The sequence below is a fragment of the Poecile atricapillus genome, chromosome 1 (assembly GCF_030490865.1).
Source record: "Poecile atricapillus isolate bPoeAtr1 chromosome 1, bPoeAtr1.hap1, whole genome shotgun sequence".
NCBI lineage: Eukaryota > Metazoa > Chordata > Aves > Passeriformes > Paridae > Poecile > Poecile atricapillus.
Window position 1 is genome coordinate 35,194,089 of NC_081249.1, and position 22,161 is coordinate 35,216,249.

Genomic DNA, 22,161 nt, shown 5'->3' on the forward strand with positions numbered 1-22,161 from the left:
GACATATTTCACTGTGAAAAGTCTTGCCAGGATATTAAAAATATTATATTTCTTATAATCCTAGTGCTGCTGAACATACAACATCACACAATTTTATTTCTTTTTCTACCTCTGAGTGCTTTGTACTGTTTCGATTTTTGTCCATTTCTGTGTTGTCATTTAGCCACACATAATGTGTTTTATATGGGGATTTTCCAATAGAAGTCAATCATTAGTCATCTCTAATTCTTGCCCATTTCACTGAGACTCCAAATCCCAAGATTAGCTGTTCTTTAACATGATTTATTTAAGGGGATTTTTAATTTCAACAGTGACTAGACTAACTGCAGCAAACCATTGGAGAGAGGCCCAACCTGATCTGATAGGGTATCTGCCAGTCAGGAAAGCGGCTCTGCTTGGAGTGCAGACAGCTGCTGCAGCAATGTGCTGAGTAAGTCTCACTCCATCCTTTGCCAGGCCATCAATATTAGGGGTCCTAAAGAGAAAAATCCCACCTCTGATAAAACATATTGCACAGCATTTCATGGCATATGGCTCCCCCTAGTTTTGTTGAGCAATTCACCATCAAATTTACAAATACCTGTTTACTTACTACTCAGCTAGAAAAGTTCTGTGTTTTATATGTATTTTTGAGATACCCTGACTCCTTAGAAATGAGTTTTATATGGGTATATATGTTTTTATTAATAACTAAAAAAAAAAGGGCAGAAAAAGGCAAGGTATTTCAGGTATGTCCCACACCAGAATCCCAAGCAGCACAGGGAACAAGAATCTGTTCACAACACAACATCCAAGACAATAATAGGCTAGAACAAAGACATCATTCTCTTAATAAATCAATATACAGATTGATAATTGCACTAGGGATATATATATTGCATAGACTGATCTGTCATTTCAGACTAAGTCTACTAGAGCTGTTGACAGATATTAAATTTTAATCTCATTCCTTCATATTTCAACCTTGGAATTATGGAAATGTATGTATTATTGTCATGCCTGATAAGCACAGTGCACAAACACATTTGTAAAGTTCTAAGTCCTAGAAAGTTTCTCAAGCATGTCTGCATAATTATGACTCCTGTAGGAATTACTGTAGAACATGCATTTTGTACATAGTTTGAAAAGAAGTGTATCTAAATAAACTAATAAATTAATAATGAATTTTAATGCTAAATATCATCTGTAGATATTTTAAATAAAGTTTACTATGAAGGGAAAATTTATTTCATACCTTACTGTATCATTGCCATAGCAACCCACATCTCCAATACCAAGATCATCAGCTAGTATCAATAAAAAGTTAGGCTTTGAAGGATTTGATACACAGATTTTGGGAAACAGGCATAAAATTAGCCAAATATTTAGGTAGTTCCTAAAAGCAAAAGTAAAGAGGTAACATTACAAAAAAAACAATTTTAAGTTTTACAATAGACTTCAAACTACTATTCTTAACGTTTTATGGGGACTCAGTATAGGTGCAAACAGCAACCAAAGAGTGCCAGCAGATGGAGCTCCTGAATACATACACAAGTCCTTGAGTTTTATATTAGTATTATTTTCTGGGGATGTTGTTGTTATTACTATTACTATTACTATTACTATTACTATTACTATTACTATTACTATTACTACTACTACTACTACTACTACTACTACTATTACTATTACTATTACTATTACTATTCTTTCACACAGGAATTTTGTGTCTGCATTTCTTTATTGACATGTGCACTGCTCTCTGTGGATGTTCCCACTAGAATGAGTAGCTGGATAACTACAAGTGTCCCGAGGCACCCTCTGTGTGGAGCTGTAGGATGCTCCTGTTAAGGCTCTTAGAATGAGTGGGACAGGAACACAGAGGTGATTAGTGTGGAGTCATGCTGGTCTTTATGGCAATGGCTTGACTGTGGCATTTACTGCACCCCCTCTTCAAGCCATGGGACCATCTGCAAAATCAAGGTGCAGCAACAGGCTTAAACTTTAATATCTCCCTAGGAGACCCCGAGAATATCTCTGCATGTTTTGGTTGCTCAAAGTGTTTGCAATTGGAAGTTTTCAGATGCTTTTACTTCCTGAAGTAAAATACATATGCTAGAACACATCTTCTGACTGCTGGTTCATTAATAGATACGACATTAATTCATTAGTAGATACTACAACATGATAAATGTATAGTAACTATAGCATACACTATATATACTCCTAAACCTCCATGTCTTATGTCTTATGAAAGTAGGCTAATAGGTTTTGAAATACCAACAGAGCCAAACCTGTACTAGCTACTCAATCCTCATTGAGTTGAGGTGGTGGTAGCAGGGAAAATGTAAGATTATCTGATTAATGTATCTCAGTTAAAAATAAATTATCTGTTTTCTTAAGCACAACACCTAAAATCCAGGAAAGAGCCTCAGTGAATGTCTTTCTTACCATTGTTTTTCCTGGTAAACTTCATAGTTTTCCATTTTATGAAACAGGTACATAGTTGGTCATATAAATGCTGATGAAAAAGGAAAAGAAAGAAATCAAAACCCAGAAGTTCTGGTGATTTTTCATGCAGTTTTGCAAGGTCTAGCCTGTTTTCCAGCTGCTGCTTACTCCAGGGAGATTTGTGAGAATTTGGAAAGAAGGTAAAATGTTGGTGGCTTTAAAAAAGTGCTAGAGGTGCCCATTACTCAATACATACACAGAACTGTTGGTGTCCACTGAGATGAATGTTTTCACCATTTTACAAATAGCATAAAACTGTGAGCTCACTTTTTATTTAACCTCAGACCAACTTTAAGGAAAAGAATCTAACCTTTACTGTGACCTTATAAACTACAAAAAATACTTCAAATAAAAGCCATTCTGGAAACTAATATTGTTACTGTTATTCTGAGGAAAGGGGCCATATTATTCTTTGGTTTAGATGCCATCTAGTACATTCAAGAAGGTGTTTCTATCTGAATTGTTACTAAAATTTCTAGAACCTAGAAGTTACTAGAAACATAAATACCTTTGTGATTATTTCCTTAAAGGACTCCAAAGCTTAATGCCATTTATAAACTTAGCAAGCCAATTTTTCTACTTGCCAACTCTATGAAGTCAACCTGGACTTTAAAAATCTAGAAATAATATTTTCATTTAAATATTTATTTTTGTCTGGCAAGGCAAATTTTATGAGTGGAAGTGATTTTCCCTGCTTGCTGAAATAGAGAGCACACCTAGTCCCTTTGGAAAAAGAATGGCTTGGGAAATGCACTCCTTTTCCTTGTGAATGGCCTAAGGGATCTACAGAAAATGTTGCAGTGGGACTGTGCAAGCAGTCCTGCAGAAGTACATGGTAAACTGGCTCCAGTGGGGACTGTCACATGCTCAGTTTTGTGGAGTATACTGAGCTAAATTAGATTCCATTTATTCCATTACTGAGAAGAGAGAAAAAAAATTTGAAATATTCCATCCATGCAATATCCCTACTCTTCCACACTTCTTTCTATTTCAAAACATCACAAGAACAAAGACATTGTTGGCTGTACCAAGGAACAGATTGAAAGTAATAAGAATATTTACCTGCTATAACAACTCAAGATGTTTGTAAACACAGAGTCACTGCTAAACACAGGGAACTGAAAAGCTCTGTCTGGACTAATGAAACACTTGTTGCTTTTATTCTCCAGAAATGAAAATACAGAATTTTCTGAGGGCTTTTTTTTTTCTGCCTTTTTAGTACACAACAGTTTACCTTGAATTTCTGAGGAATACTAAACTAGCCAGAGCTGAGTATAATTCTGCCTTATGCATTTCAGAGGATGAGCCATAAGATGAAAAAAGTGCAGGTATTGTTATTCTGACCAGGAAAACAGTATTAAAAAAGTAAGAGCCTGAGGCCCATTGACGATTTTTTTCAGGCAACATCTAGATGTTTGTTTGGCTATGGTGGAGACTATAAGGGAACTAAAAAAACTAAAAAATAAAACACAAAACCCACCAGCACCAGAACAAATAAACAAACAAATCCCCAGCAAAACAAAAATAAACCCCTCAAGCAAACAACAAAACCCCCTAGAACAACAAAGACACTACAGAAAGCTCATCCTCCCTGCATAGAGAGTCACAGACTAATGGGAAGGAAGGCACAAGGTCTCTCTGATTCAATGCAGTGGCTGTTTGAAGCAAGAACTTGCTGGGAATGCAGATGCCAGGACCCCACTATCAAAAAAGCAGGCTGTATTAATATGAAGGAAAGGACTTGCTACCAGGATGCCAAACCTTTTTGAGATGGCAGTGTAGTGGTGTTTCACTGCCACAGCCTGGATGCAGTTCCCCCGAGGCCCCAGTGAACTCTGGTCCTGTAGGACAGAGCTGGGGCAATGATGTGGCAAGTGCCTGAAGCCATTAATCTGTGACAACAAGGAAAGGCTGATGGCTGTGGTCATCACCTATAATAGCAATATCTTCACAGTGCTTTAACAACAGGCAGACCTCTGCCTTCCCAGCCACTGTTAGGCGGCATTACATTTAAAGAGCTTGTGGTACATAATTAAGCCAAAACCATTACAATTATAATCTTCAGTCTACACCAAGTAGCTGAGGACCAGCCCTTGTGAGCTGTAGTGGAGCAAAAGAACCAGACAGATCTGAACATCTAGGAAATCCCTTGACTTTCCAAGGTGTTGATCAGCTTTCTAAGCTCATACTTGGATAGCTCTGCTGTCTTCCACTTTCTCCCCACAGGTTTTTGCATCACAGCCAGCTGGTCATAGCAGGCATGTGAGTATTTAGACAGAAAACTTATGTAGAGTCCCTCAGAAAAACGGTGAACTCGAACAGAGGCATACTGGCACTATTAAAAAGGTCTAAGTACCATTGGATGTGGCACTATCTGATTTATTGCAAGCCACTTTAGGAGCACTTCTCTTACTAAAAGACTACTAGAATGACCACACTTACTAAAAACCCCACCACAATTTAAATATACATATTCACATTTCTCTGTTAAGGTTTGCTTCATTCTGAAAGCAGACCTCTCACTGACAGTACTAGGATACATTGAAACCACTACTGGGCCCTGGGGCTTTTCCAGTTTCCTTATCTGTTAAATGAGAAAACACAACATAATTTATAAATTTAACAGCAGCCACTAAAAATCAGCAATCTCATACAGAAATCCAAGAACACATTTGATAGTAATTCCCACTGTGAGCCAGTAAGCCAAAACAAAATGATCATCAGGACTAATAAAAAAGGCCAACCCCTTTTAACAATGTGGAAAACAAACCCTCTTCTCAGTTATTCTTGTTCCGAAATCCCTCTTGCTCCTGAATGTGCTCAGCAGTCCTGATTTGCTGAAAGGTGCATAGGTGAAAGCAGGCAGGAGCTCGCTCCTGTTCCTCTTGTTCTCCCTTCCCCCTCTCTCCAGCATGGACACACTGGGATCCCTGCCAGCAACAGCCACTAAACTGGAACAGCCATCAAATGGGAACAGCTATGCAGATTTTACATGAATTCCAGGCAAAGTACAAAGTCCTTATTGTTTAAATACTAGCACGACATGGCTACTGTCTCTTCTAGATTCCCTATCCAGTTAATTCTGAGATAATTCGTATAAAGTCTGTCACTGCTCAGTTTCAGTGCTTCAGAAAAGATGCTATTAATAATAACAGGATATGCTACAAATGGTTTTGTTTCTCCCACACAGCTTTTCCAGCCTTCCAGATGAGATAAAAGGACTAGCTTGTCCTCTTTTTCTTCTGTCACATTGTTTTTCTGGTTTTGTTGAGTTTTCTAGAAAGGGAGGAATACCTGTGCTGAAGATGTGTTTATTTGTAGTGTTTGCTATACATCCCCTTCTTTCAGGTCTTAACTCTGGTGTAATACATTTTACAATTCAGGTCTTGAGCAATTACTTGGAGGAGCCTTATTTATTTGCTGACATTTTGGTTCTCTGTGCTACATGAATACAGCAATTGCTGAATTTAAGACTGTGTTCTAGTGAAGTCAGTAGGAGTCAGTGAGATGGAAAGATGAAGCAGCTAAAACTATCAGATTCACATAATCCAGTGACAGGGATAACCAGGGTTGGAGACAAGTTTTTTTATTTTTTTACCTCCTTGCACTTGTGACTATATTGAGTTATTTTTATGCTGTGACACTGGGCTACTTCTATTCATATTTATTTGACTAATAGTTATTTTGTGTGACTGCTTAACAGCTTGTGATTCTTCTGGTGCAAAGACTTGAAAAAAAATTATATTTCTCAAGAATTACATCATGCTTAGGGAATGGCAGATCTTTGAAAACTGCTAATAACACAAGTATTAACTTCCACTGGCTTTCATCCAAATTATCACTAAACATTTCTTTTACTATTTACATCTTTCCCTCTAAGTGTTCACTACTGAAGATGGGCCCATGCTGCTTCTTGTATGACTTAGAAATGCAAGCTGAAACAAACTACACTGTCCCTACTATCCTCACCAGCCCTCCACCTGCACCCCACCCCCCGCCTGCGCCCCCCCCCCCCCCCAAAAAAAAATAAATCACACACCTTCACATTTTTCCTTGCTAGCAAAACTCTATCTGGAAGCACAGACCTTGTATTCTGTTTCTCACAACTACATTAGTGACCTTAAACTGAAATAACAGCCATGATTACTTATTGTCCTCCACTGTATTAAATTTTAAACAAACACCTTTTCTAACAACAAAAAAGGTAAATAAATAACACCAAAGCAGGAGGGAGATGATTTTTATCTCTGCAGCAATATTTCCTCCTCTTCAGCTAACCAGTTTTTCACTGCCCCTGAGCACAGAAAGCTGCTGTTTACTTCCTGCTGTAAATAGGAAAATTCTCTGCCAGCAAAAACTTTTTTTTTGAGTCACTGTGTGTTTTATACTGTTTTCTTTCTGGCTTTTCACACATGTGTGAGTATTAAAAGCAAACACTGGCATTTATTTAGCTCCTTCTCCCTTTGACAAGCTTTCTGAGTGAACATAGAGCCATGAACATAAATACTGAAATGACACATACAAAATTTCATAAAATTGCTTCTATCTCAGATCTTGGGGAAAAAAAAATCCCTAAGAGATAAGAAGACAAGTGTTAATCTACTAAATTGGCCAAACAAGTAAACTGTTTGCAGGGATATTCAAAGGGGGGGGAAAGAAGCAAAACAGCAAACTACAAAAACCTTTTCCCATTTACTAAATTCAACAAGCAGTCTTCCTAGAGTTCTAGCAGGATGCTTATTATGAATTTGGACTTAATCTACTACTACAAAAATACAGCCATTAATATGATTCAAAGCCCTAAAATCTATGTAATTTCATTGTAAAATGCAAATATGCAAAGCCATATCTCCTTAGAAAGTCTGCCTAGGGTCACACCACTGTAGGTGTTTCTTCTGTTGGTTTGGGTATATGTGTTTTTTTAGTACTGGCATGATCCCTTTATACAAGTTATACCTTGCAAAAATATATATATTGCTACCAAATATTTTTTTACTCCAATATGACTCTCAAATGTACTTTATTTTTCTACAACTGACATTAAAGCACTGCAAATTATTAATTTAAAACATTTTTATTAGCATCTTATATGCAATAAAATTGTTTTTCCAAATCAGTATGCGGCAGGACCTCTTTCTGATGGGCAGAATGTTTCTCTCACTTATATAACTGTTGCAGAGGTATACTGCACATTAATATTTTATACCTCATATTATCTGTGACATAGGTTATTTTTACCCAGATAAAGCTCAGATCACAAGTTCACAACTCAAGGAAAATCCCTCACTACATCAGATTTCCTCCACCTTTGGAGGAGCAGCATCTCAACAGAGATAACAGAGCAGTACAGGAAGCAGCAATGACTACAATTACTATGTTTAAATAGAGTACAACTGTGATTTGTGGGCTATAGAGACACAACTGCAAACATTTAGAGGTTTATTTTTATTTCTTACTGCTGCCTGCTCAGCACTTGGCTCTCTGCAGCATTTTTCAACTGTGTTCCTTGAGAAGGCATAAATCAGTCAGATATTGGGGACACACCTCCACAGTTTTCTCTTATACTCAAGTCTGCAAAACTAGGATTTCCTTAAACCTTTAGCTAGTGGCAAAGAACGAAGGGGAAAACTTCTGATTGATATTCCTTTTCTTCTTTATTTTCATCCACTTTGCTTTGCTTTGGAGAAGAAAAAACTCAATTATTATCTGATATCTTTGTCAGCAGGGTACACAGTGCCACAGGATGTGTCATTAGACATGCATCTCAGAAGATCTGTGTGCTGTCATCTTCCTTATCACACCAACAGAGCGGGAATGTCCCACAGCACGGCTGCAGCCACGGCTTCCACACCACGTTGGACACAGAGAGCTGCTCTGGCACTGGAGTCAGAGTCCTGCGGTGCTCCTCTATGGCTCTGCCAATCTTCCTTAGGACAGTCTCAAAGAGGGGCTCTGTGTCAGCTGAGAGAGGTTTGGCTTCTGAAGGGTCTTGTGAGAGCTCAAACAGCAATGGAGGCTCATGATGGGCCACTCCTTCCCCAAAGCATGGGCAAAATCCTCTGTCATAACAAGCCCCAGCTCCAGGAGGACTGAAGATGGGAGTCACATAATGAGCCTTCCAAACAGCTCCAGCTGGCAGGAAAGAAAGAATCACAGAAGGCTGGTTATCATTTATCACAGGGAAGAACAAATGTTTTTCTAGAGTTCATTTCTGGATGCACTTGAGCTCTACACTTACTAGTTAAAGTCGTACTGTAATTTCTCCTGATGCTGTACAATACAGGCAAATGCTAGCAAGTTCTTTACCACATTACACCTGAACTACTTGGAAAAATGTATTCCCAGAAAAAAAAATTGTTGGAACCACGTGCCCTCCTGTAGACTGGATCCAACTCTTTGGAAAGAAGCTGTGTACTCACTGTCCTTCTGGTGCCAGCGCGCAGCGTGTAAGTGAGTGCCGCAGTAGTGGAACAGGAACTCGTGCTCCGAGTGTGCCACTGTGCCTCGCAGTAGGGGCAGCAGATCCCGGCCGTCAATCACCCTAGCACGAGAAACAGACCACAGGGCTGAGGGGAGCTGTGCCTCCTCTGCACACCTCCAGCTGCAACAGGCAGCTCTGGACAAGAAAGAGGATTGCAGAAGACGGCAGGTAGGGGCTGAATCTCAAAGGTAGAAAAGAGGTGACAGATCTCGTAGACATTGGTGTGTCTAGAAAAGCAGCAGGACTGAAAAAGAAAACATCAAATTATTAAAATGTGTTTCCAAGCTAGATTTTTAATTGTTTTGGGAAAGAAGGAAGAATAAAGATGCTTTTGTTTGTACCTGTCCTGAGGCACTGTCCCTCCAGCCAAATGAACTATTGTAGGATAAATGTCCATAAGACTTGTAGGTTCATCAATAACTCTGCCTGCAGGTAACACTCCTGGCCATCTAAATATCCCTGGGACACGGATTCCTCCTTCCCATCCTCCCATAGCTTTTCCACCTTTCATAAAATAAGAAAAAGAAAAATAAAAAAATAAGTTTGATTTAAAACAAGGAATTTTTGCGCCATTTTTTTGTATTATCATTTTACCTTGATGAGCCTTCTTTACTCTTTTGTTTCTGCTGTTAAGCTTCTACTGAGCATTAGTGAAAGTGTGTTCAGTAGGCCAGACCCCAGCAATCTGAGAATTCACGCTTATAAAGGACACCTGCCCAGATTAGAATTTACTACATTGTTACATGCTTAATTAGAGCAAGACATATTTGCTTCTTGGCAACAAACCAGTGTTACTTCTCGAGTGTACAGTCTTTCTTAAGCCTTAGGGGTGTCCTAAGCTTTTCAACTAGTTGTTGCTGGGTTGTCACTGTCCCTGACAGCTCTTACCTTTGTATATTCCATTCCAGCCACCCAGCTGCCTTTTGCCTTCTTGTCGTTCCAGCCATCCACCATGATCAGAGGCAAAGTAAACCAGTGTAGTATGTCTCAAGCCTTCCTTGTCAATGGCATCTAGAACCTGGCCTATAAGTGCAAGAATATGGGTATATTAAAAAGCAGAAATATCCCTCATATATATAAATTTTAACCTCTGACTTGTGAGCATTTACAAGTCAAGGCTGCCCATTGTTTAATATTTTTTAAGACTGAGCTTTGTAGTTATGATATGGGAAGGAATTATGATCTAAGGCCTCCAAGAGATGCAGTGGCTGCATCCCTGGTGGCCTTCATGAAAAATATGGAAAAAAAATAAGGTTACCTTTATATTGTCTAGACCAGTTAGGATTTGCATTACATTACTGCATAGATATAATATGCATTAATAACAAAGTTCCTTTAAAATGAAAAGTAATTCTTGAGCTGTTTTTGATGTCTTTAGTTATATTTGCAGTGTGTAAATATTTGCTTGATAGATTTGAAACCAGATTCTTCCTGTATGTGTACCTGAATTTTCTCTCTTTTGCAAATGTGGGTACTTTTTGTCCATCATGACTGAATGATAAATAATTCTCTTTCCCCTTCAGAAAAACAGGATGAAAAATAACATGAATCTTATAGTGGGGGGCATACCAGATAATCCTGATGAACATTTCTGGATTTATGATTGTGGCTGAAAAATATTTAGTATTGTGCTTAATGCAGCAGTCACAAATAAATTGCCTGCTGTTTTTCAACTGAAATTAATTTGCTTATTGGTTTTATCACCTTCTGACATGTCCTACTTAGAAATGATCATAAGAGGCTGAGACGACCTGGTCTTTATTAATCATAGAAAATGAAATAATTCTCATATATTTAGTAGGAAGAACAGGAGAGCTCCTTGGCAGGAGCTTAGAGGACATGGTTAAAACTGGTAAACACTTGACCAAAAATAAATTTAAAAATAAAAAATAAAAAAATAAAAAAAGAGTGAACATTTGGCCCAAGACTGGAGTAAGTAAAAAGCCAACAAATCAACATTACAAATCAACAGGGCTCACACAAGATTGACAGGTGTTCATTAAATGCTTAAGATTTTTTTTACATGCTTTTAATAATCTTTCTTGTCCTTTTAATAAAACTTTTTATTTAGATATAGATATTAGATGGTTGGAGACATTACTATATGCTAACTTACCCACCATCCAGTCCATCTCCTCCACATTGTCTCCATATAAACCATGTCTGCTCCTCCCAAGAAACTTCTCCGTGGTGAGGAGAGGAGTGTGGGAATGCAAGAAGGAAAGAAAGAGGAGGAATGGTCTGTTCTTATTTCTACAAAACAGAAATCAACACTGTGTTATTGGGAGGAAGGTTTTCAATGCAGATCAATTGTAGTGAAAAATGATACTATTTTTGTATAGATATTTCAACGATCCCTTCAGAAACACCTTACTTTGTAAGATGTTATAACCCAATGATTAGGATGTCATAGAATAATTTTGGGCCTGTATAAAATTATTCTTTTTCTACCCTGAATCATAGATATAAAAATTCCAGATTGAAATCCACTTTCTGGAATTGCAAAATACCATTGTGCTACTGAAGTGAAGGCAGCAGGTTCATCTCCTGCCAGCTGTTGCCCACTTATCAGTCCATATGAGAAGACTACCTCAGAGAGAGAAGGAGAGAGAAGGAGAGAGAAGGAGAGAGAAGGAGAGAGAAGGAGAGAGAAGGAGAGAGAAGGAGAGAGAAGGAGAGAGAAGGAGAGAGAAGGAGAGAGCTCTGCTTCTCCTTTCCCTGGCCCGCACACACATTTCTGACATCACCTGCTGTTCCTTAAAGCTGCAGTGCTGGTCTCATTGGTAGAGATACATATTTCTTAGATACAGTCTAGAAATATTCAATACAGCCCATGGAAATTGGGAAGTATTATCAGCTTTAGTGAACCTAGGAATAAATGGCATCCTTTAAACAGTAGCTTTTTTTTTTTCTTTTGAGTTACATGATATAACTATTGATATTATTTAAAATGAATAAAAATAACAGTACTTATAATCCTACATAATGTTATAAAAATTATAAAAAAAATAAAAATTATAAAAAACTATGAAGACATGAAACAGGAAAGTGCTGTTTACAAGTAGCAAAATGTGCAAGGACAAGAAAATTTGTGGTCAAAGGAAGTCCACTTCACCTCTCAATAAATGAAATGGACTCTCTCAAGATAAGGGACGTAGTTCTGTCTGTCACCATTGGCTGCTCAGTAATCCCATGGTTTCTCATCATAATGCAGTTCCAGTACCGTACAAATCCATAACTTGAGAACCAGGATATGAAGAACAGGAAACTAAACCCAGCAAGGCAGGTCAGTGTTTTCCAGTGGACTGAAATCAAGCCGGTCAGTCTTCCAAGGACAGCAGTGAGTGTAATGAGGCCAATCATTTGTGTGGAAAGCCAGAGTTTCCTTCTAAAGGCTCTGTCCATCTCTGGTGTTTCTGTTGGCTGACAGTCACTTATTAGTGTAAAAGGCATCCCATAGAAATAGTCAAATCCATGTTTTAAAGGATGATGGCAATGGTCATTGCGGGATTCACAGTTAACACCTTGATGCCACTTCCCTGAAAATAGAGGTTATTAAAATATAAAGAGATAATATTTTAAAATAATGGACTTTTCCTTACACAAAACATTTCTCAAAAAGTGGTTGGCTGTTTTCTGCTTCTTCATCCTACACAGAAATATACCAAGTATGTAGTTATACAATGGGATTGACTAAAGTAAAGCTCTATAATTTATAAATTTTCAGCACAGTTATTTGTGTTCTGTATATATACTCATGCCCTATAGTTTTGATCAAACATTTAAAAAAAAGCCTATAAAAGCAACTAGAAATTGAGAAAAATTCCAAACTGAGCAAAAATGTATGGCCCTCCTGGCTACCTGTCAAGTAGCAAAGAGGAGGAAGCTGTCCTTTGGTAAGCTCAGGGAAAAAAAACAACTTGTTTTGTTGTCCCTTTTACCTTCAAAATTCAGTGTGTTATCAGTACATATAATGTACTGATATATATAAACACTGTAATATATATATATACACATATATATAAATAATAAATATATATAAATACTGGTATTTGTAAATACTGTACATATAAAGCAGCCAACCCTGAGTACATTTCAATAGAATTGCAATGCATTACAATAGGAGCAGAAAAACTACCCCAGAGGAGAAAAATTGCTGCTTCTAGGCTGTAAATATAGAAAAAAATAATAAAAAAAAAATGGATGGAAGTTCTAGGGATGAATTGCTTTCAGCTAAAATCTCTACTCAGTTTACCTCCTGACACATTTAGAGCTAGCTCTAGAATGAAACAGATTTGTAACCAATACATAGTATTGTTACAATACATAGTATTTTAGTTTGTAACCAATACATGGTATTACAATTATGTTGGTCATAAACACAGGCGCAGCTAAAGTATTCTTGGAATTCAGATGCACTCCAACACCTCAATCTCCAACTGAGGTCGATAAAGGTTTCTGACATGATAGAAAAGAATCAAATCTCCAGAAGCTAAACTAAGTGTATAATTAAGATAAATTAATCTCTGAGGGCATTAGTTATACAGCACTGGTTTTCTGACTACAAAGAACCTTCAAAGCATTTCCAAAAAAATCTCATTATCACCTTAAGCTACAGGTTATTAATAGGATTTAACTTTGCAATTAAACTGGTTGTGCTCAGGGCAAAACGATCACAAACAATTCAGGTGAGACTACTTAGTGCTCATTCAGCTGTGGTGACATGGGTGGATGGTAAGATTTTTTGCTTCATGACTTGAATGCAAAATTCTTGCGGTATTTTGTGTGTCACTTATCATTGGGGATTTCCATCATCCCTCATGGTGCAATTAATCAGGATCTGTCAATCTGGTTAATCTAAGTGATGCTTTTGGCATCTGTAGTGTGATTTTAGCTGAGATGCCCACAGGGAAGATGCCTCCCCATTTTGCTTCTCGGAGGCAAGCAGCACAGCTCAGCTGCAGGGCAATTCCCTGGGGAGAGTGGAAACAAATCTGATTGTTCTGCTAGTGATAACATGATGAAACAAAGACATTTTATGAGCCGATTAAAACAACTGAAATAATATCGCTACCAAACTAACAGGAGATGGAGCTTCAGTAATGCAGAATTTAAATTGCTTGGAAGGCTTCTTTTAGTTTTGTCCCATGTGGTTTAGATTTATTCTGCTGAATGAATATAAATATGTTTCTGCAGGAAGTTTTATTAATAAATTCAGTTGGTTTGTGCAGCCAATATTTTTATGTGCCAGATACACATTTTGGATTTTGACATTTTACATGCTCAGATAAAAATCAGCCAGGAGTGGGTTGTGCTTTATCAGCTTGTGAAACTATATGACACAATTAAGGTAAATAATTATTTGAAACAAGATTATGACCAAAAGTTACAACTGTACTAAAAAATATCACTATAAAATATAAAGTAAAATGAAATTCACATTGATGTTGAAGAAGGAAGTATTTTTGGGTTGTACATAAATCTTGGTGAGCTACAGCGGAAGGCTGTGACTGAAGAAAAAAATAATTGCTTTGTTTCCATTTCTGAAAGGCCCAATCTTGTGACACTATTAACTGTCTCTAATGTTTCAGTAGCAGCTGTTCCCTGTTGTGTGAATCTGCTTTGAACTGTGTAAAACATCATCATGAATATTTAAATGGCACTCGTATTTTTACTTTGTTCTTTACTGAAATAGTATTGGAATAACTATCTTATACCTGGTATAATAATATTCAGGAATTAATAACATTTTCTGTTATGTGTTTTAACAACCACAGCTGTGCTAGAAAGTGGGTCAATGGTAAAAATTGCCTTCTTAATCATATGCTTGTTCTTTTAAGAAAGGTACTTTTTGTTTCTTTTTACATGTTATTCTTAATCAGGAAATAAAAATACTACAACTGAAGTATGAGCAGTTCCTAACTAGAACAAATAGTTTGAGTGAGATGTGCAGGTGAAACACATTCAAGAACATCTTTAGGAGAAGAGCACCCCCATACCTATCAGTCCTGTGCTGTAGCCTTGGTGCTGCAGTATTTTGGCAAAAGTGGTTTCATTTGGAGGAAGCCCTCCTGAGCCAGCATTCCAAAAAATAACACGGTAATCGTTTATAGCATCCATCCCTAAAAATGCAATAAAAAACAATCTGAGTAAGTATAAGGGGTTGAGTACTTTTATCCAACATACTTTTTTTGTTTCCTGATCTCATTGAAATGATAGTATTAAATGTTTGTCCTAATGCTATTTGTCTGGGAAAATGAATCTAAGACCCTGGACAAGATTAAGAAAGAGTTAAGACTCACCATAGTACCTATTCTTTCTTCTTTGTATCTGATATTGAGACTTTTTTTTCTTTAATTTCATTTCATTTGGAATGGCACAGTTGTGTAGGAGTTTTTTTATTTTACAGTGGCAGCTAGGCAGTATGAAATGCACTCACTTAGTGTGGGTGTGAAGGCAGGGAGGAGCGTGGGGAGACTCCCTGTCGGTCTCAGACTCCAGCTTACTGAGGGCTGCCAGGGAGCTCAGGGTTTCCTTGCACAGTGGCATGGCTGGTATCTGATCTCTGAGCCCCACCAAGTACCCATCTTCTCTTCACCTGCAGGTTTACACCCTACCATTTATCCTGGCATAACCCCATCATCCAGCGCTATGTGAAGTTCAGTCTGTCATTGTAGTGCTGAACATCTCTGGCCCTGTTATTACAGTGGCAAAGGGTCTGTATGTGCCTGTGTGCGTTTTCAAGCTCCCATTCTCAGTGGGAGCTGTCATGATAAAAGTAGGATGACATATGAGCTTCAAAATGCCTCAGGAATGAGGGCTCTGAAGATAATTTGCAATAGAACAAGCATTTGAGGGTTGCTGTTGAAGACATGTAGAGCTATTTGTTTTTCATACCTCTTCATCTCAGGGATGCATTTTGAGAGGATGGTGTTTTTTCTTCAAAAACACAACTGGGAAAAATAATATTGCTGTCAAACTGTTATGTCCTAGGACAGATTAATTCTGACAGACACATAAAGAAGCTTTCCCATGAATGACTTGTTCTGCACCTTGACTGGAGGGAATGGACACACACATGCACAGGCCTACTCTGCTCCCTGCAGGGCTGAGCTGCTTCTGACATCTGATGAGGAGTCACCTATGACAGAAATTAATTTAACTACTGCTCTGTAAGTTCTTCATACTTTTTGTAATGACTTTTTAGAATGTAACAGTTTGCTCTGGGTTAATTCTGGCTGCAATCTGTACAACAGAACATCAAAACATAAACAAAATTTTGTGTTGTGGAAGACCAAGATGCTCTGCAGAGCTGGTTCTTCTCCGTTCTGCTTGCCCCCAGATCAGTTCACAAATACCTTACAAATACAGAAACCACTCAAAGGTACTTAGCCTTTAGTAATTAATTATTAAAATATTATACATTTATATAAATTATAGAATATTATTATAAATTAATTATAATTTAATAATTATCTGACACCTCATGTGTCTCAGTGAGGGATGGAGTGTCTGTGACACCCCTATTGGCACACCCTCATTTCTTCTGTGCCCATTGTAGGACATTGCTCTCTCCAGCAATAAAGCAATGTTCAAAGGATGTGTGGCTTTGCAAGGCAAACCTGATCGGAGGGGATATCTGCCAGTGAGGAAAGCTGCTCTGCTGGGGGTGCAAAGTGGAGCTGCAGCGATGTGTTGGGTCAGCTTCACTCCTTCCTTTGCCAGGCGATCAATGTTCGGGGTCCTAAAAATGCAACCAGTGCCGCCAGATATCATCCAGAGAGTCTTTCAAGGGAATAAGAAATTATGTACTTATCTTTATTTTTGGAAGTTTCTTCTATTTGAAGATGGCCAGGGAATATTTTTATAATTTATTTTAATTTTCTCAAGTGATGGGGAAATATTACTCTTTTTCTTTCTTAATTCAAAATCAGTATCTGGATTAATTTCAAGACAACCATTCTTTTTTCTTCCCCCCCACTCCTCCCCATCCTACGAAAAGCCTTGCAGAAATCATAGAATTGTAGAATGGTTTGGGCAGAAAGGAACCTTAAAGATCACAAAGTTCCAACCCCCCTGCCGTGGGCAGGAACACTTTCCACTAGGTGGGGTTGTTCAGAGCCCCATCCAACCTGGCTTTGAACACTTCCAAAGATGGGGCATCCAGCTTCTCAGGACATGCTCCAGTGCCTCAGCACTCTCACAGCAAAGACTTTTAATTCCTCCAGAGCTGCCTTTCTTACACTAGCTTCTTACAGAGCAGTGTATCAGCCTGTGTATCAGTGTAATGGTAATTTAATTGCCACAGGGTGACAGTGGTTGACTAGACAAGATGCTACATGAATTACAGTACAGATAAGGAAGCTAACAAGGTACTTCTCATGACATTTGTAAGGAAAAGGAGAAAAATGGAAAGAAATCCTGCGTGTTTTCACGCTGTAGTGGCAATCTCTCATGGCAATATGAACTAAGCCACAGTGTAAGTAGGTGAGAAGAGTGTATTTTGCCAGCAACTGGCAACCAACAAAAGCAAGCTTGCCAAGCACACTACTTACAGACAAGAAAATATTTTACATTTCAGAATACAATATCTCCATCTTCCAACTCAAGGTGTGCCTACTTCTATTTTAAATTAGATTGAGCTTCAATTTTACAATTTTGATTTCATGTTTGTCAGCTCAATGGTGTTCACAAGTAGGCAAAATCTTCAGTAGGATTTTGAAAGATCCTGGATGTTTTGTTGCTTTGTACTTGTACTGTTATGGATTCCTCTCTCAAAGACACATTGCCAGAAAACATCTGCAACAAGACTTCTTATTCTCTACAGCCTTTTGCCAGAGGTACACTCTGGGGTGACTTGGCAAAGCAGTCGGTGTAGTTCCACCCTTCAGCACAATTGCCATCTCAGTTAGCTGATAAACATTCCTCCTCAAGGGAGCACTAGGTCTCTTCCTAAACTGCTATTTCGAAATCCTGCTATTCTTTGCACTGCAGAGAACCAGCTGCTAAGAGAGCCCAGATACTTAGTCACCCTGCTGGTACACCCTGAATGTGTAAAGAGAAAATCTATGCCTTGGGAATGATGCTGTGGAGGCCTGGCTTTGCAGAGCCCTGTCAGCTACCTGTGATCACCAGCTGCCTGTCAGGTATTTGCGGACTGAAGCCTTTCAGGGTAAGATTCTCAGAACTTTGCTGGATGAGGGGAGGGATTGTAGCAAATTTGGTTTTGTTCAAACAGTTTACAAGCCAGGAGGAAACACTGTGGCACAACTTTCAAAAAGGAAGGCAAATTCTCTGTCCTTGAGGCTGAAAAGAGAAATAGTTCCTGGTAACATTGTTCATTGCAATCATTTAACTGTGTTTTGACTTGAGACTGGGAAGAAACAGTAACAGAATTAAAATGAGGTAATGAGGCCTGTGTGTTAAAAGAAGGGACAATATTTCTATCTTTGGGTATAGCTGTTTTTTAAGTGTTAGGCAATTAAGGAATACACAAAAATGGTTGTCATATTCCCATAGTAAAGCAATGCCACACAGCTGAGCTGGCCCTGGGAATGCCCTCCAGGCTATGAGATAATCCTGGGCAGAGGATTTCGGGTTTACACTAAATATCACACCAGCTCTTCACCCTTAAGGTCAGCTTCCTTACCTGATAGTATCATTCCCATAGCAACCTACATCCCCTATGCCAAGATCATCAGCCAGCAACAGGACAAAGTTTGGCTGTGTGATGGTGGAAGGCTGTGTGAATGGTGCTTGCAGAAGCAGACCAAAAACCAGGGGTGTAACCAGGGGTGACCTGAAACACAGAAGAGGGAAAGAAGCCAGTGACCTGGCCATTGATCACTGCTCCTGCACATGGCCAGAGACCCTCAAGTGTGAGCTTGGCTGCAGAGCAGACCACTCTGCCCAGACACAGAGGGTGTGCTAAGTGTTCACAATTTACCCAAACTGATGTAATGAAGAGGAAAATGTCAGGACCATAACTTTAAAATCTCCTTTCCTGATTGTCTGCAAGTTTCCTGTGAGCAGTCTCACATGGGAATTAACATGCAGCAGATGGCATACAAGTGATTTTGCTTCATGGCTTTGAATGTTTACAAAGAATTGTTCTGGGAAGCTGAGAATGGGGTCAACTTCCTCTGACATTGCTTTTGCCTGGACTGGGACCTTTAGGTTGTGAAAAATTTAATAACAAGATAAACAAACAAAAACCACATGGCGAGATAAACAATACTACTCTTTTGTAACACCGCATTATGTCATTATTAAGCTTCACTCACTTTAGATCTAAGTATGATAAAACAGTAACTTATGGCTTTTTTCTTACCAATGAGACGTTAGTTGCCAAATCATTTCTGCATTTGGAATGTTCAAGTCCTGCAAAACGAAGAATACTTTGTCATAGTGACATCTTCCTAGTAGTAAATGTAATAAAAATAGATTAAAAACTTACTCAAAGCCTGTTAACATTATGTTTTATTTACTCCAGTGCACCTCAGATCAGACCCTAAATGAAGAAGAGTAAAAGCATTAATGTTATTTTTCTTGCTAGCCCTTCACTTACCAGAGGGATTTTTCTTTTTGTGTACAGAAGTTTATCTCAAAATAATTCTATTTTCTTACATGAATCATCTATATAAAAAATACTTACTTTTCAGAAAGAAAAAAAATGTTTTAAAATACAGTCTATAATTTATTTTTCTATGATCATAGACAGTAGCAGCATTGTGCTTTTTCACATAATGTGCTAAGTTTCCTTTCAGGCTTGTAATCCAGATACTTTTTTTAGTTGTAAAAATTCTACTCATCTTTTTCCAACAATTGTAATTTCTTGGAAGAATTTGTGACCTCTTGTTATTTAACTCTGAGAATAAACAGGTTTCTCTGGGACTTTTCCTTTCACTGTCAGGACAGTGAGATAAACTATTTGAAGACTTTGAAACAGGGGCTGAGCGAGCTTTGTTCTAAAGCTTTAAAATAGACTTATTTGAAATTTATCCCACATCTGGCTGAACTGTCCCAAGCATCTCAATTTTATGAATTATGTTTGTTTCATATTTATTTTTGCTTTCCAGAAATGATGTATTAAACAGCTTAGTTAATATTAGTTAATAGTTTAATAGCTCTTGCATTTTATCCATCAATACTACAAGCTTCAATGGGAAAAATTAAATTTCTGTGCTTAGGAAACTGGCATCCAAACACTTGCTTACAAGTGCCAGAGCTGATGCAGCATTGCTATCTAGAGATACTGAGTTTCCTGCATGTGAGTTTGTGCCTTTGCTGCATCCTAAGTAGTTATAGGAAATGTACAAGGAACACCTCATCCATCTCTAATATTTACACATTATGAGCCTCCAAAACAGCTGAAGTAAAAGGGAGTTGGAAATAATCAGATTTAATTGTGTCATTGGGTTGTCACTGACTGCCTGTGTTTCACAGGAGACACACAGATTTAAGGCACAGCCTGGAGCTCGAGGCTGAGCTTCCCCAGAAGCTGCCTGTGAAATAGCAGAAAGCTGATATACTGACTGGTATTGTCCCTGTCAAGCCACTTCCTCAGTGAAAGGTGATGGGAATCCAGGCAGAGAAACTGCAAGCAAGCAGTCCCCTCTGCTATCCAAACTGAATTTGGCTTAAAGCAAAACTCTTTCCTCCCTCTGCCACCGTTAATCCCTCGTCCAAAGTAATTTAGGTTTTGTCCCTTTCTCCATGTATTTTAATAATCCTAGGGGGAATAGCTTTGAAATAAAACCATTTTATCAACAGTTTTCCTGTATTTAGTCAAAGTTTATAATCAATTTTTACCTTTCCAACAAAATACTTACAAGATATTAAAATCCCATGAGAGAAAATATTCATGATTTTAGATGTGCCCATATACACTCTTGAAAACAGTACACACTTGTGGCATCAGTTTGGCAACACTCGGTGAAAAGTCACACAGTTAATACCACTCAGTTCAGTACTGCTCAGTCTGTGAAAATTTCTTCTAAAAATTACTGTTTTGTAGACTTGATACAGGTAAAAGAAACCCCAGACTTGTAAACACATATATTCTAGCTCTCACTTTGTACATAGTCTTGTACATGAATAATGTTGTTGTAAAGGAAGAAATATTTTAAAAACTTCCCTGAGATATTTTTATCTACGGAAGGAAAAATAAATTCCAAATAGCCAATAACATTTTCCTGTGTATTTCCCAACATAGTAATGGAGGAAAAAAGTACCTGGTAAAGTTATGTTCAAAGCAGGAAGCTGATAGACTGGTGACTTAAAATGGTTCCAAACTTTTCAGCACGAGGACTGCTGCTACTGCGCAGCGTTTCTGAAGGCAGTTCAGAAATGTGCCCTAGCTGCACGTCCCACAGCTCACCACAGGAAAAGCATGTAATGCCAGAGCTTCCAAGCAACTGGACATTCTGGCTTGTCATGGAGTTTCAAGCTGCACTTCCCCCTGCTGTTTGCACAGCTCTGACATTCACACAGGGACTGAGGGTCAGGCTGGGGAACGCCACAGACGCAGCTAAAATGCTTTCTGCCTAACCACCAGTCTCTCAAGGGATGGGAATGATCTCCTTCGAGTCTGAGACACTTCCGTGAAAGGTACTATAAATAACTCTTCCCAATAAACCTCTCCACACTTACACCAAGGAAAAGAGAAAATCGCTGTACTTACAGAGCAGCAGTTCTTTGTTGTAGAAATAGAAATTGAGCTAATTGCTTCACTTTATGGCAAACCTGAGTGCATGCAGCAATGACTTGTCTCTGCACACGCTGGGAGAAATAGTTCTAGGGTGGGGAGGAAATGCCGGTAAGAGGCTTGAATTTTCTTTTTCAGAAAATGAGTCATTCAGCTTCACTTCTGAGTGCTGCCTGTTTCCTAGCCATCACTCAGAGGGACAAATTAAGGTTACATGCTGGCTAATGCTTACTTTCTTGATTTTTTCTTATGTGAGTCCTCTTGTACTGAGTGTTTTGGGACAGCATGAGGCATTAACCAACAGCAATCTTGCTTCACTAACAGAGAGTTTCCTGCATTTTCGTATCTTATGAGAGAAGGGAGATGTTGTGGTGGGTTGCTGGTATCAATTGCAATGCTCAGGTTGGAGACCCTCTGAGGCAAGTTATAGCACCATGGGTGATCCCTTCCCTGGTCCCTCCCACCACAGCATTAGCATGCTGGA

At 38.5% G+C, this 22,161-nt stretch overlaps 2 protein-coding genes across 14 annotated transcripts in view; both read right to left on the reverse strand.

Moving 5' to 3' along the window:
• Window positions 1–6,586, reverse strand: part of LOC131573654 (arylsulfatase D-like) — a 42,598-nt gene extending 36,012 nt beyond the window's left edge. For 4 of the 9 annotated variants that reach the window (XM_058827881.1, XM_058827840.1, XM_058827813.1 and 1 more), the window contains exons 1-4: window positions 5,261–5,391; window positions 2,431–2,500; window positions 1,235–1,375; window positions 354–475 (exon numbers count right to left, since the gene is read on the reverse strand). In XM_058827881.1, the coding sequence (XP_058683864.1) occupies window positions 354–475; window positions 1,235–1,375; window positions 2,431–2,483 (316 nt within the window). In that variant the 5' untranslated portion in view covers window positions 2,484–2,500; window positions 5,261–5,391. The other 5 variants (XM_058827823.1, XM_058827831.1, XM_058827856.1 and 2 more) reach the window with 5 other exon arrangements.
• A 618-nt stretch (window positions 6,587–7,204) lies between these two features.
• Window positions 7,205–21,754, reverse strand: LOC131574693 (arylsulfatase D-like). 5 transcript variants are annotated; one of them, XM_058829329.1, is made up of 12 exons: window positions 21,654–21,748; window positions 19,428–19,481; window positions 19,302–19,351; window positions 18,621–18,770; window positions 16,594–16,715; window positions 14,971–15,093; window positions 12,087–12,510; window positions 11,088–11,224; window positions 9,860–9,994; window positions 9,313–9,475; window positions 8,910–9,031; window positions 7,205–8,622 (listed from the first exon to the last, which is right to left on the reverse strand). In XM_058829329.1, exons 3-12 carry the CDS (start codon window positions 19,325–19,327, stop codon window positions 8,255–8,257), a joined length of 1,770 nt encoding a protein of 589 aa, XP_058685312.1. In that variant the 5' UTR covers window positions 19,328–19,351; window positions 19,428–19,481; window positions 21,654–21,748; the 3' UTR covers window positions 7,205–8,254. The 5 variants fall into 5 exon arrangements, with proteins under 5 accessions (XP_058685312.1, XP_058685313.1, XP_058685314.1 ...); XM_058829330.1 differs by lacking the exon at window positions 21,654–21,748 and adding an exon at window positions 21,205–21,341; XM_058829331.1 differs by lacking the exon at window positions 19,428–19,481 and having other exon boundaries at window positions 21,654–21,754.
• Window positions 21,755–22,161: the final 407 nt, after the last annotated feature.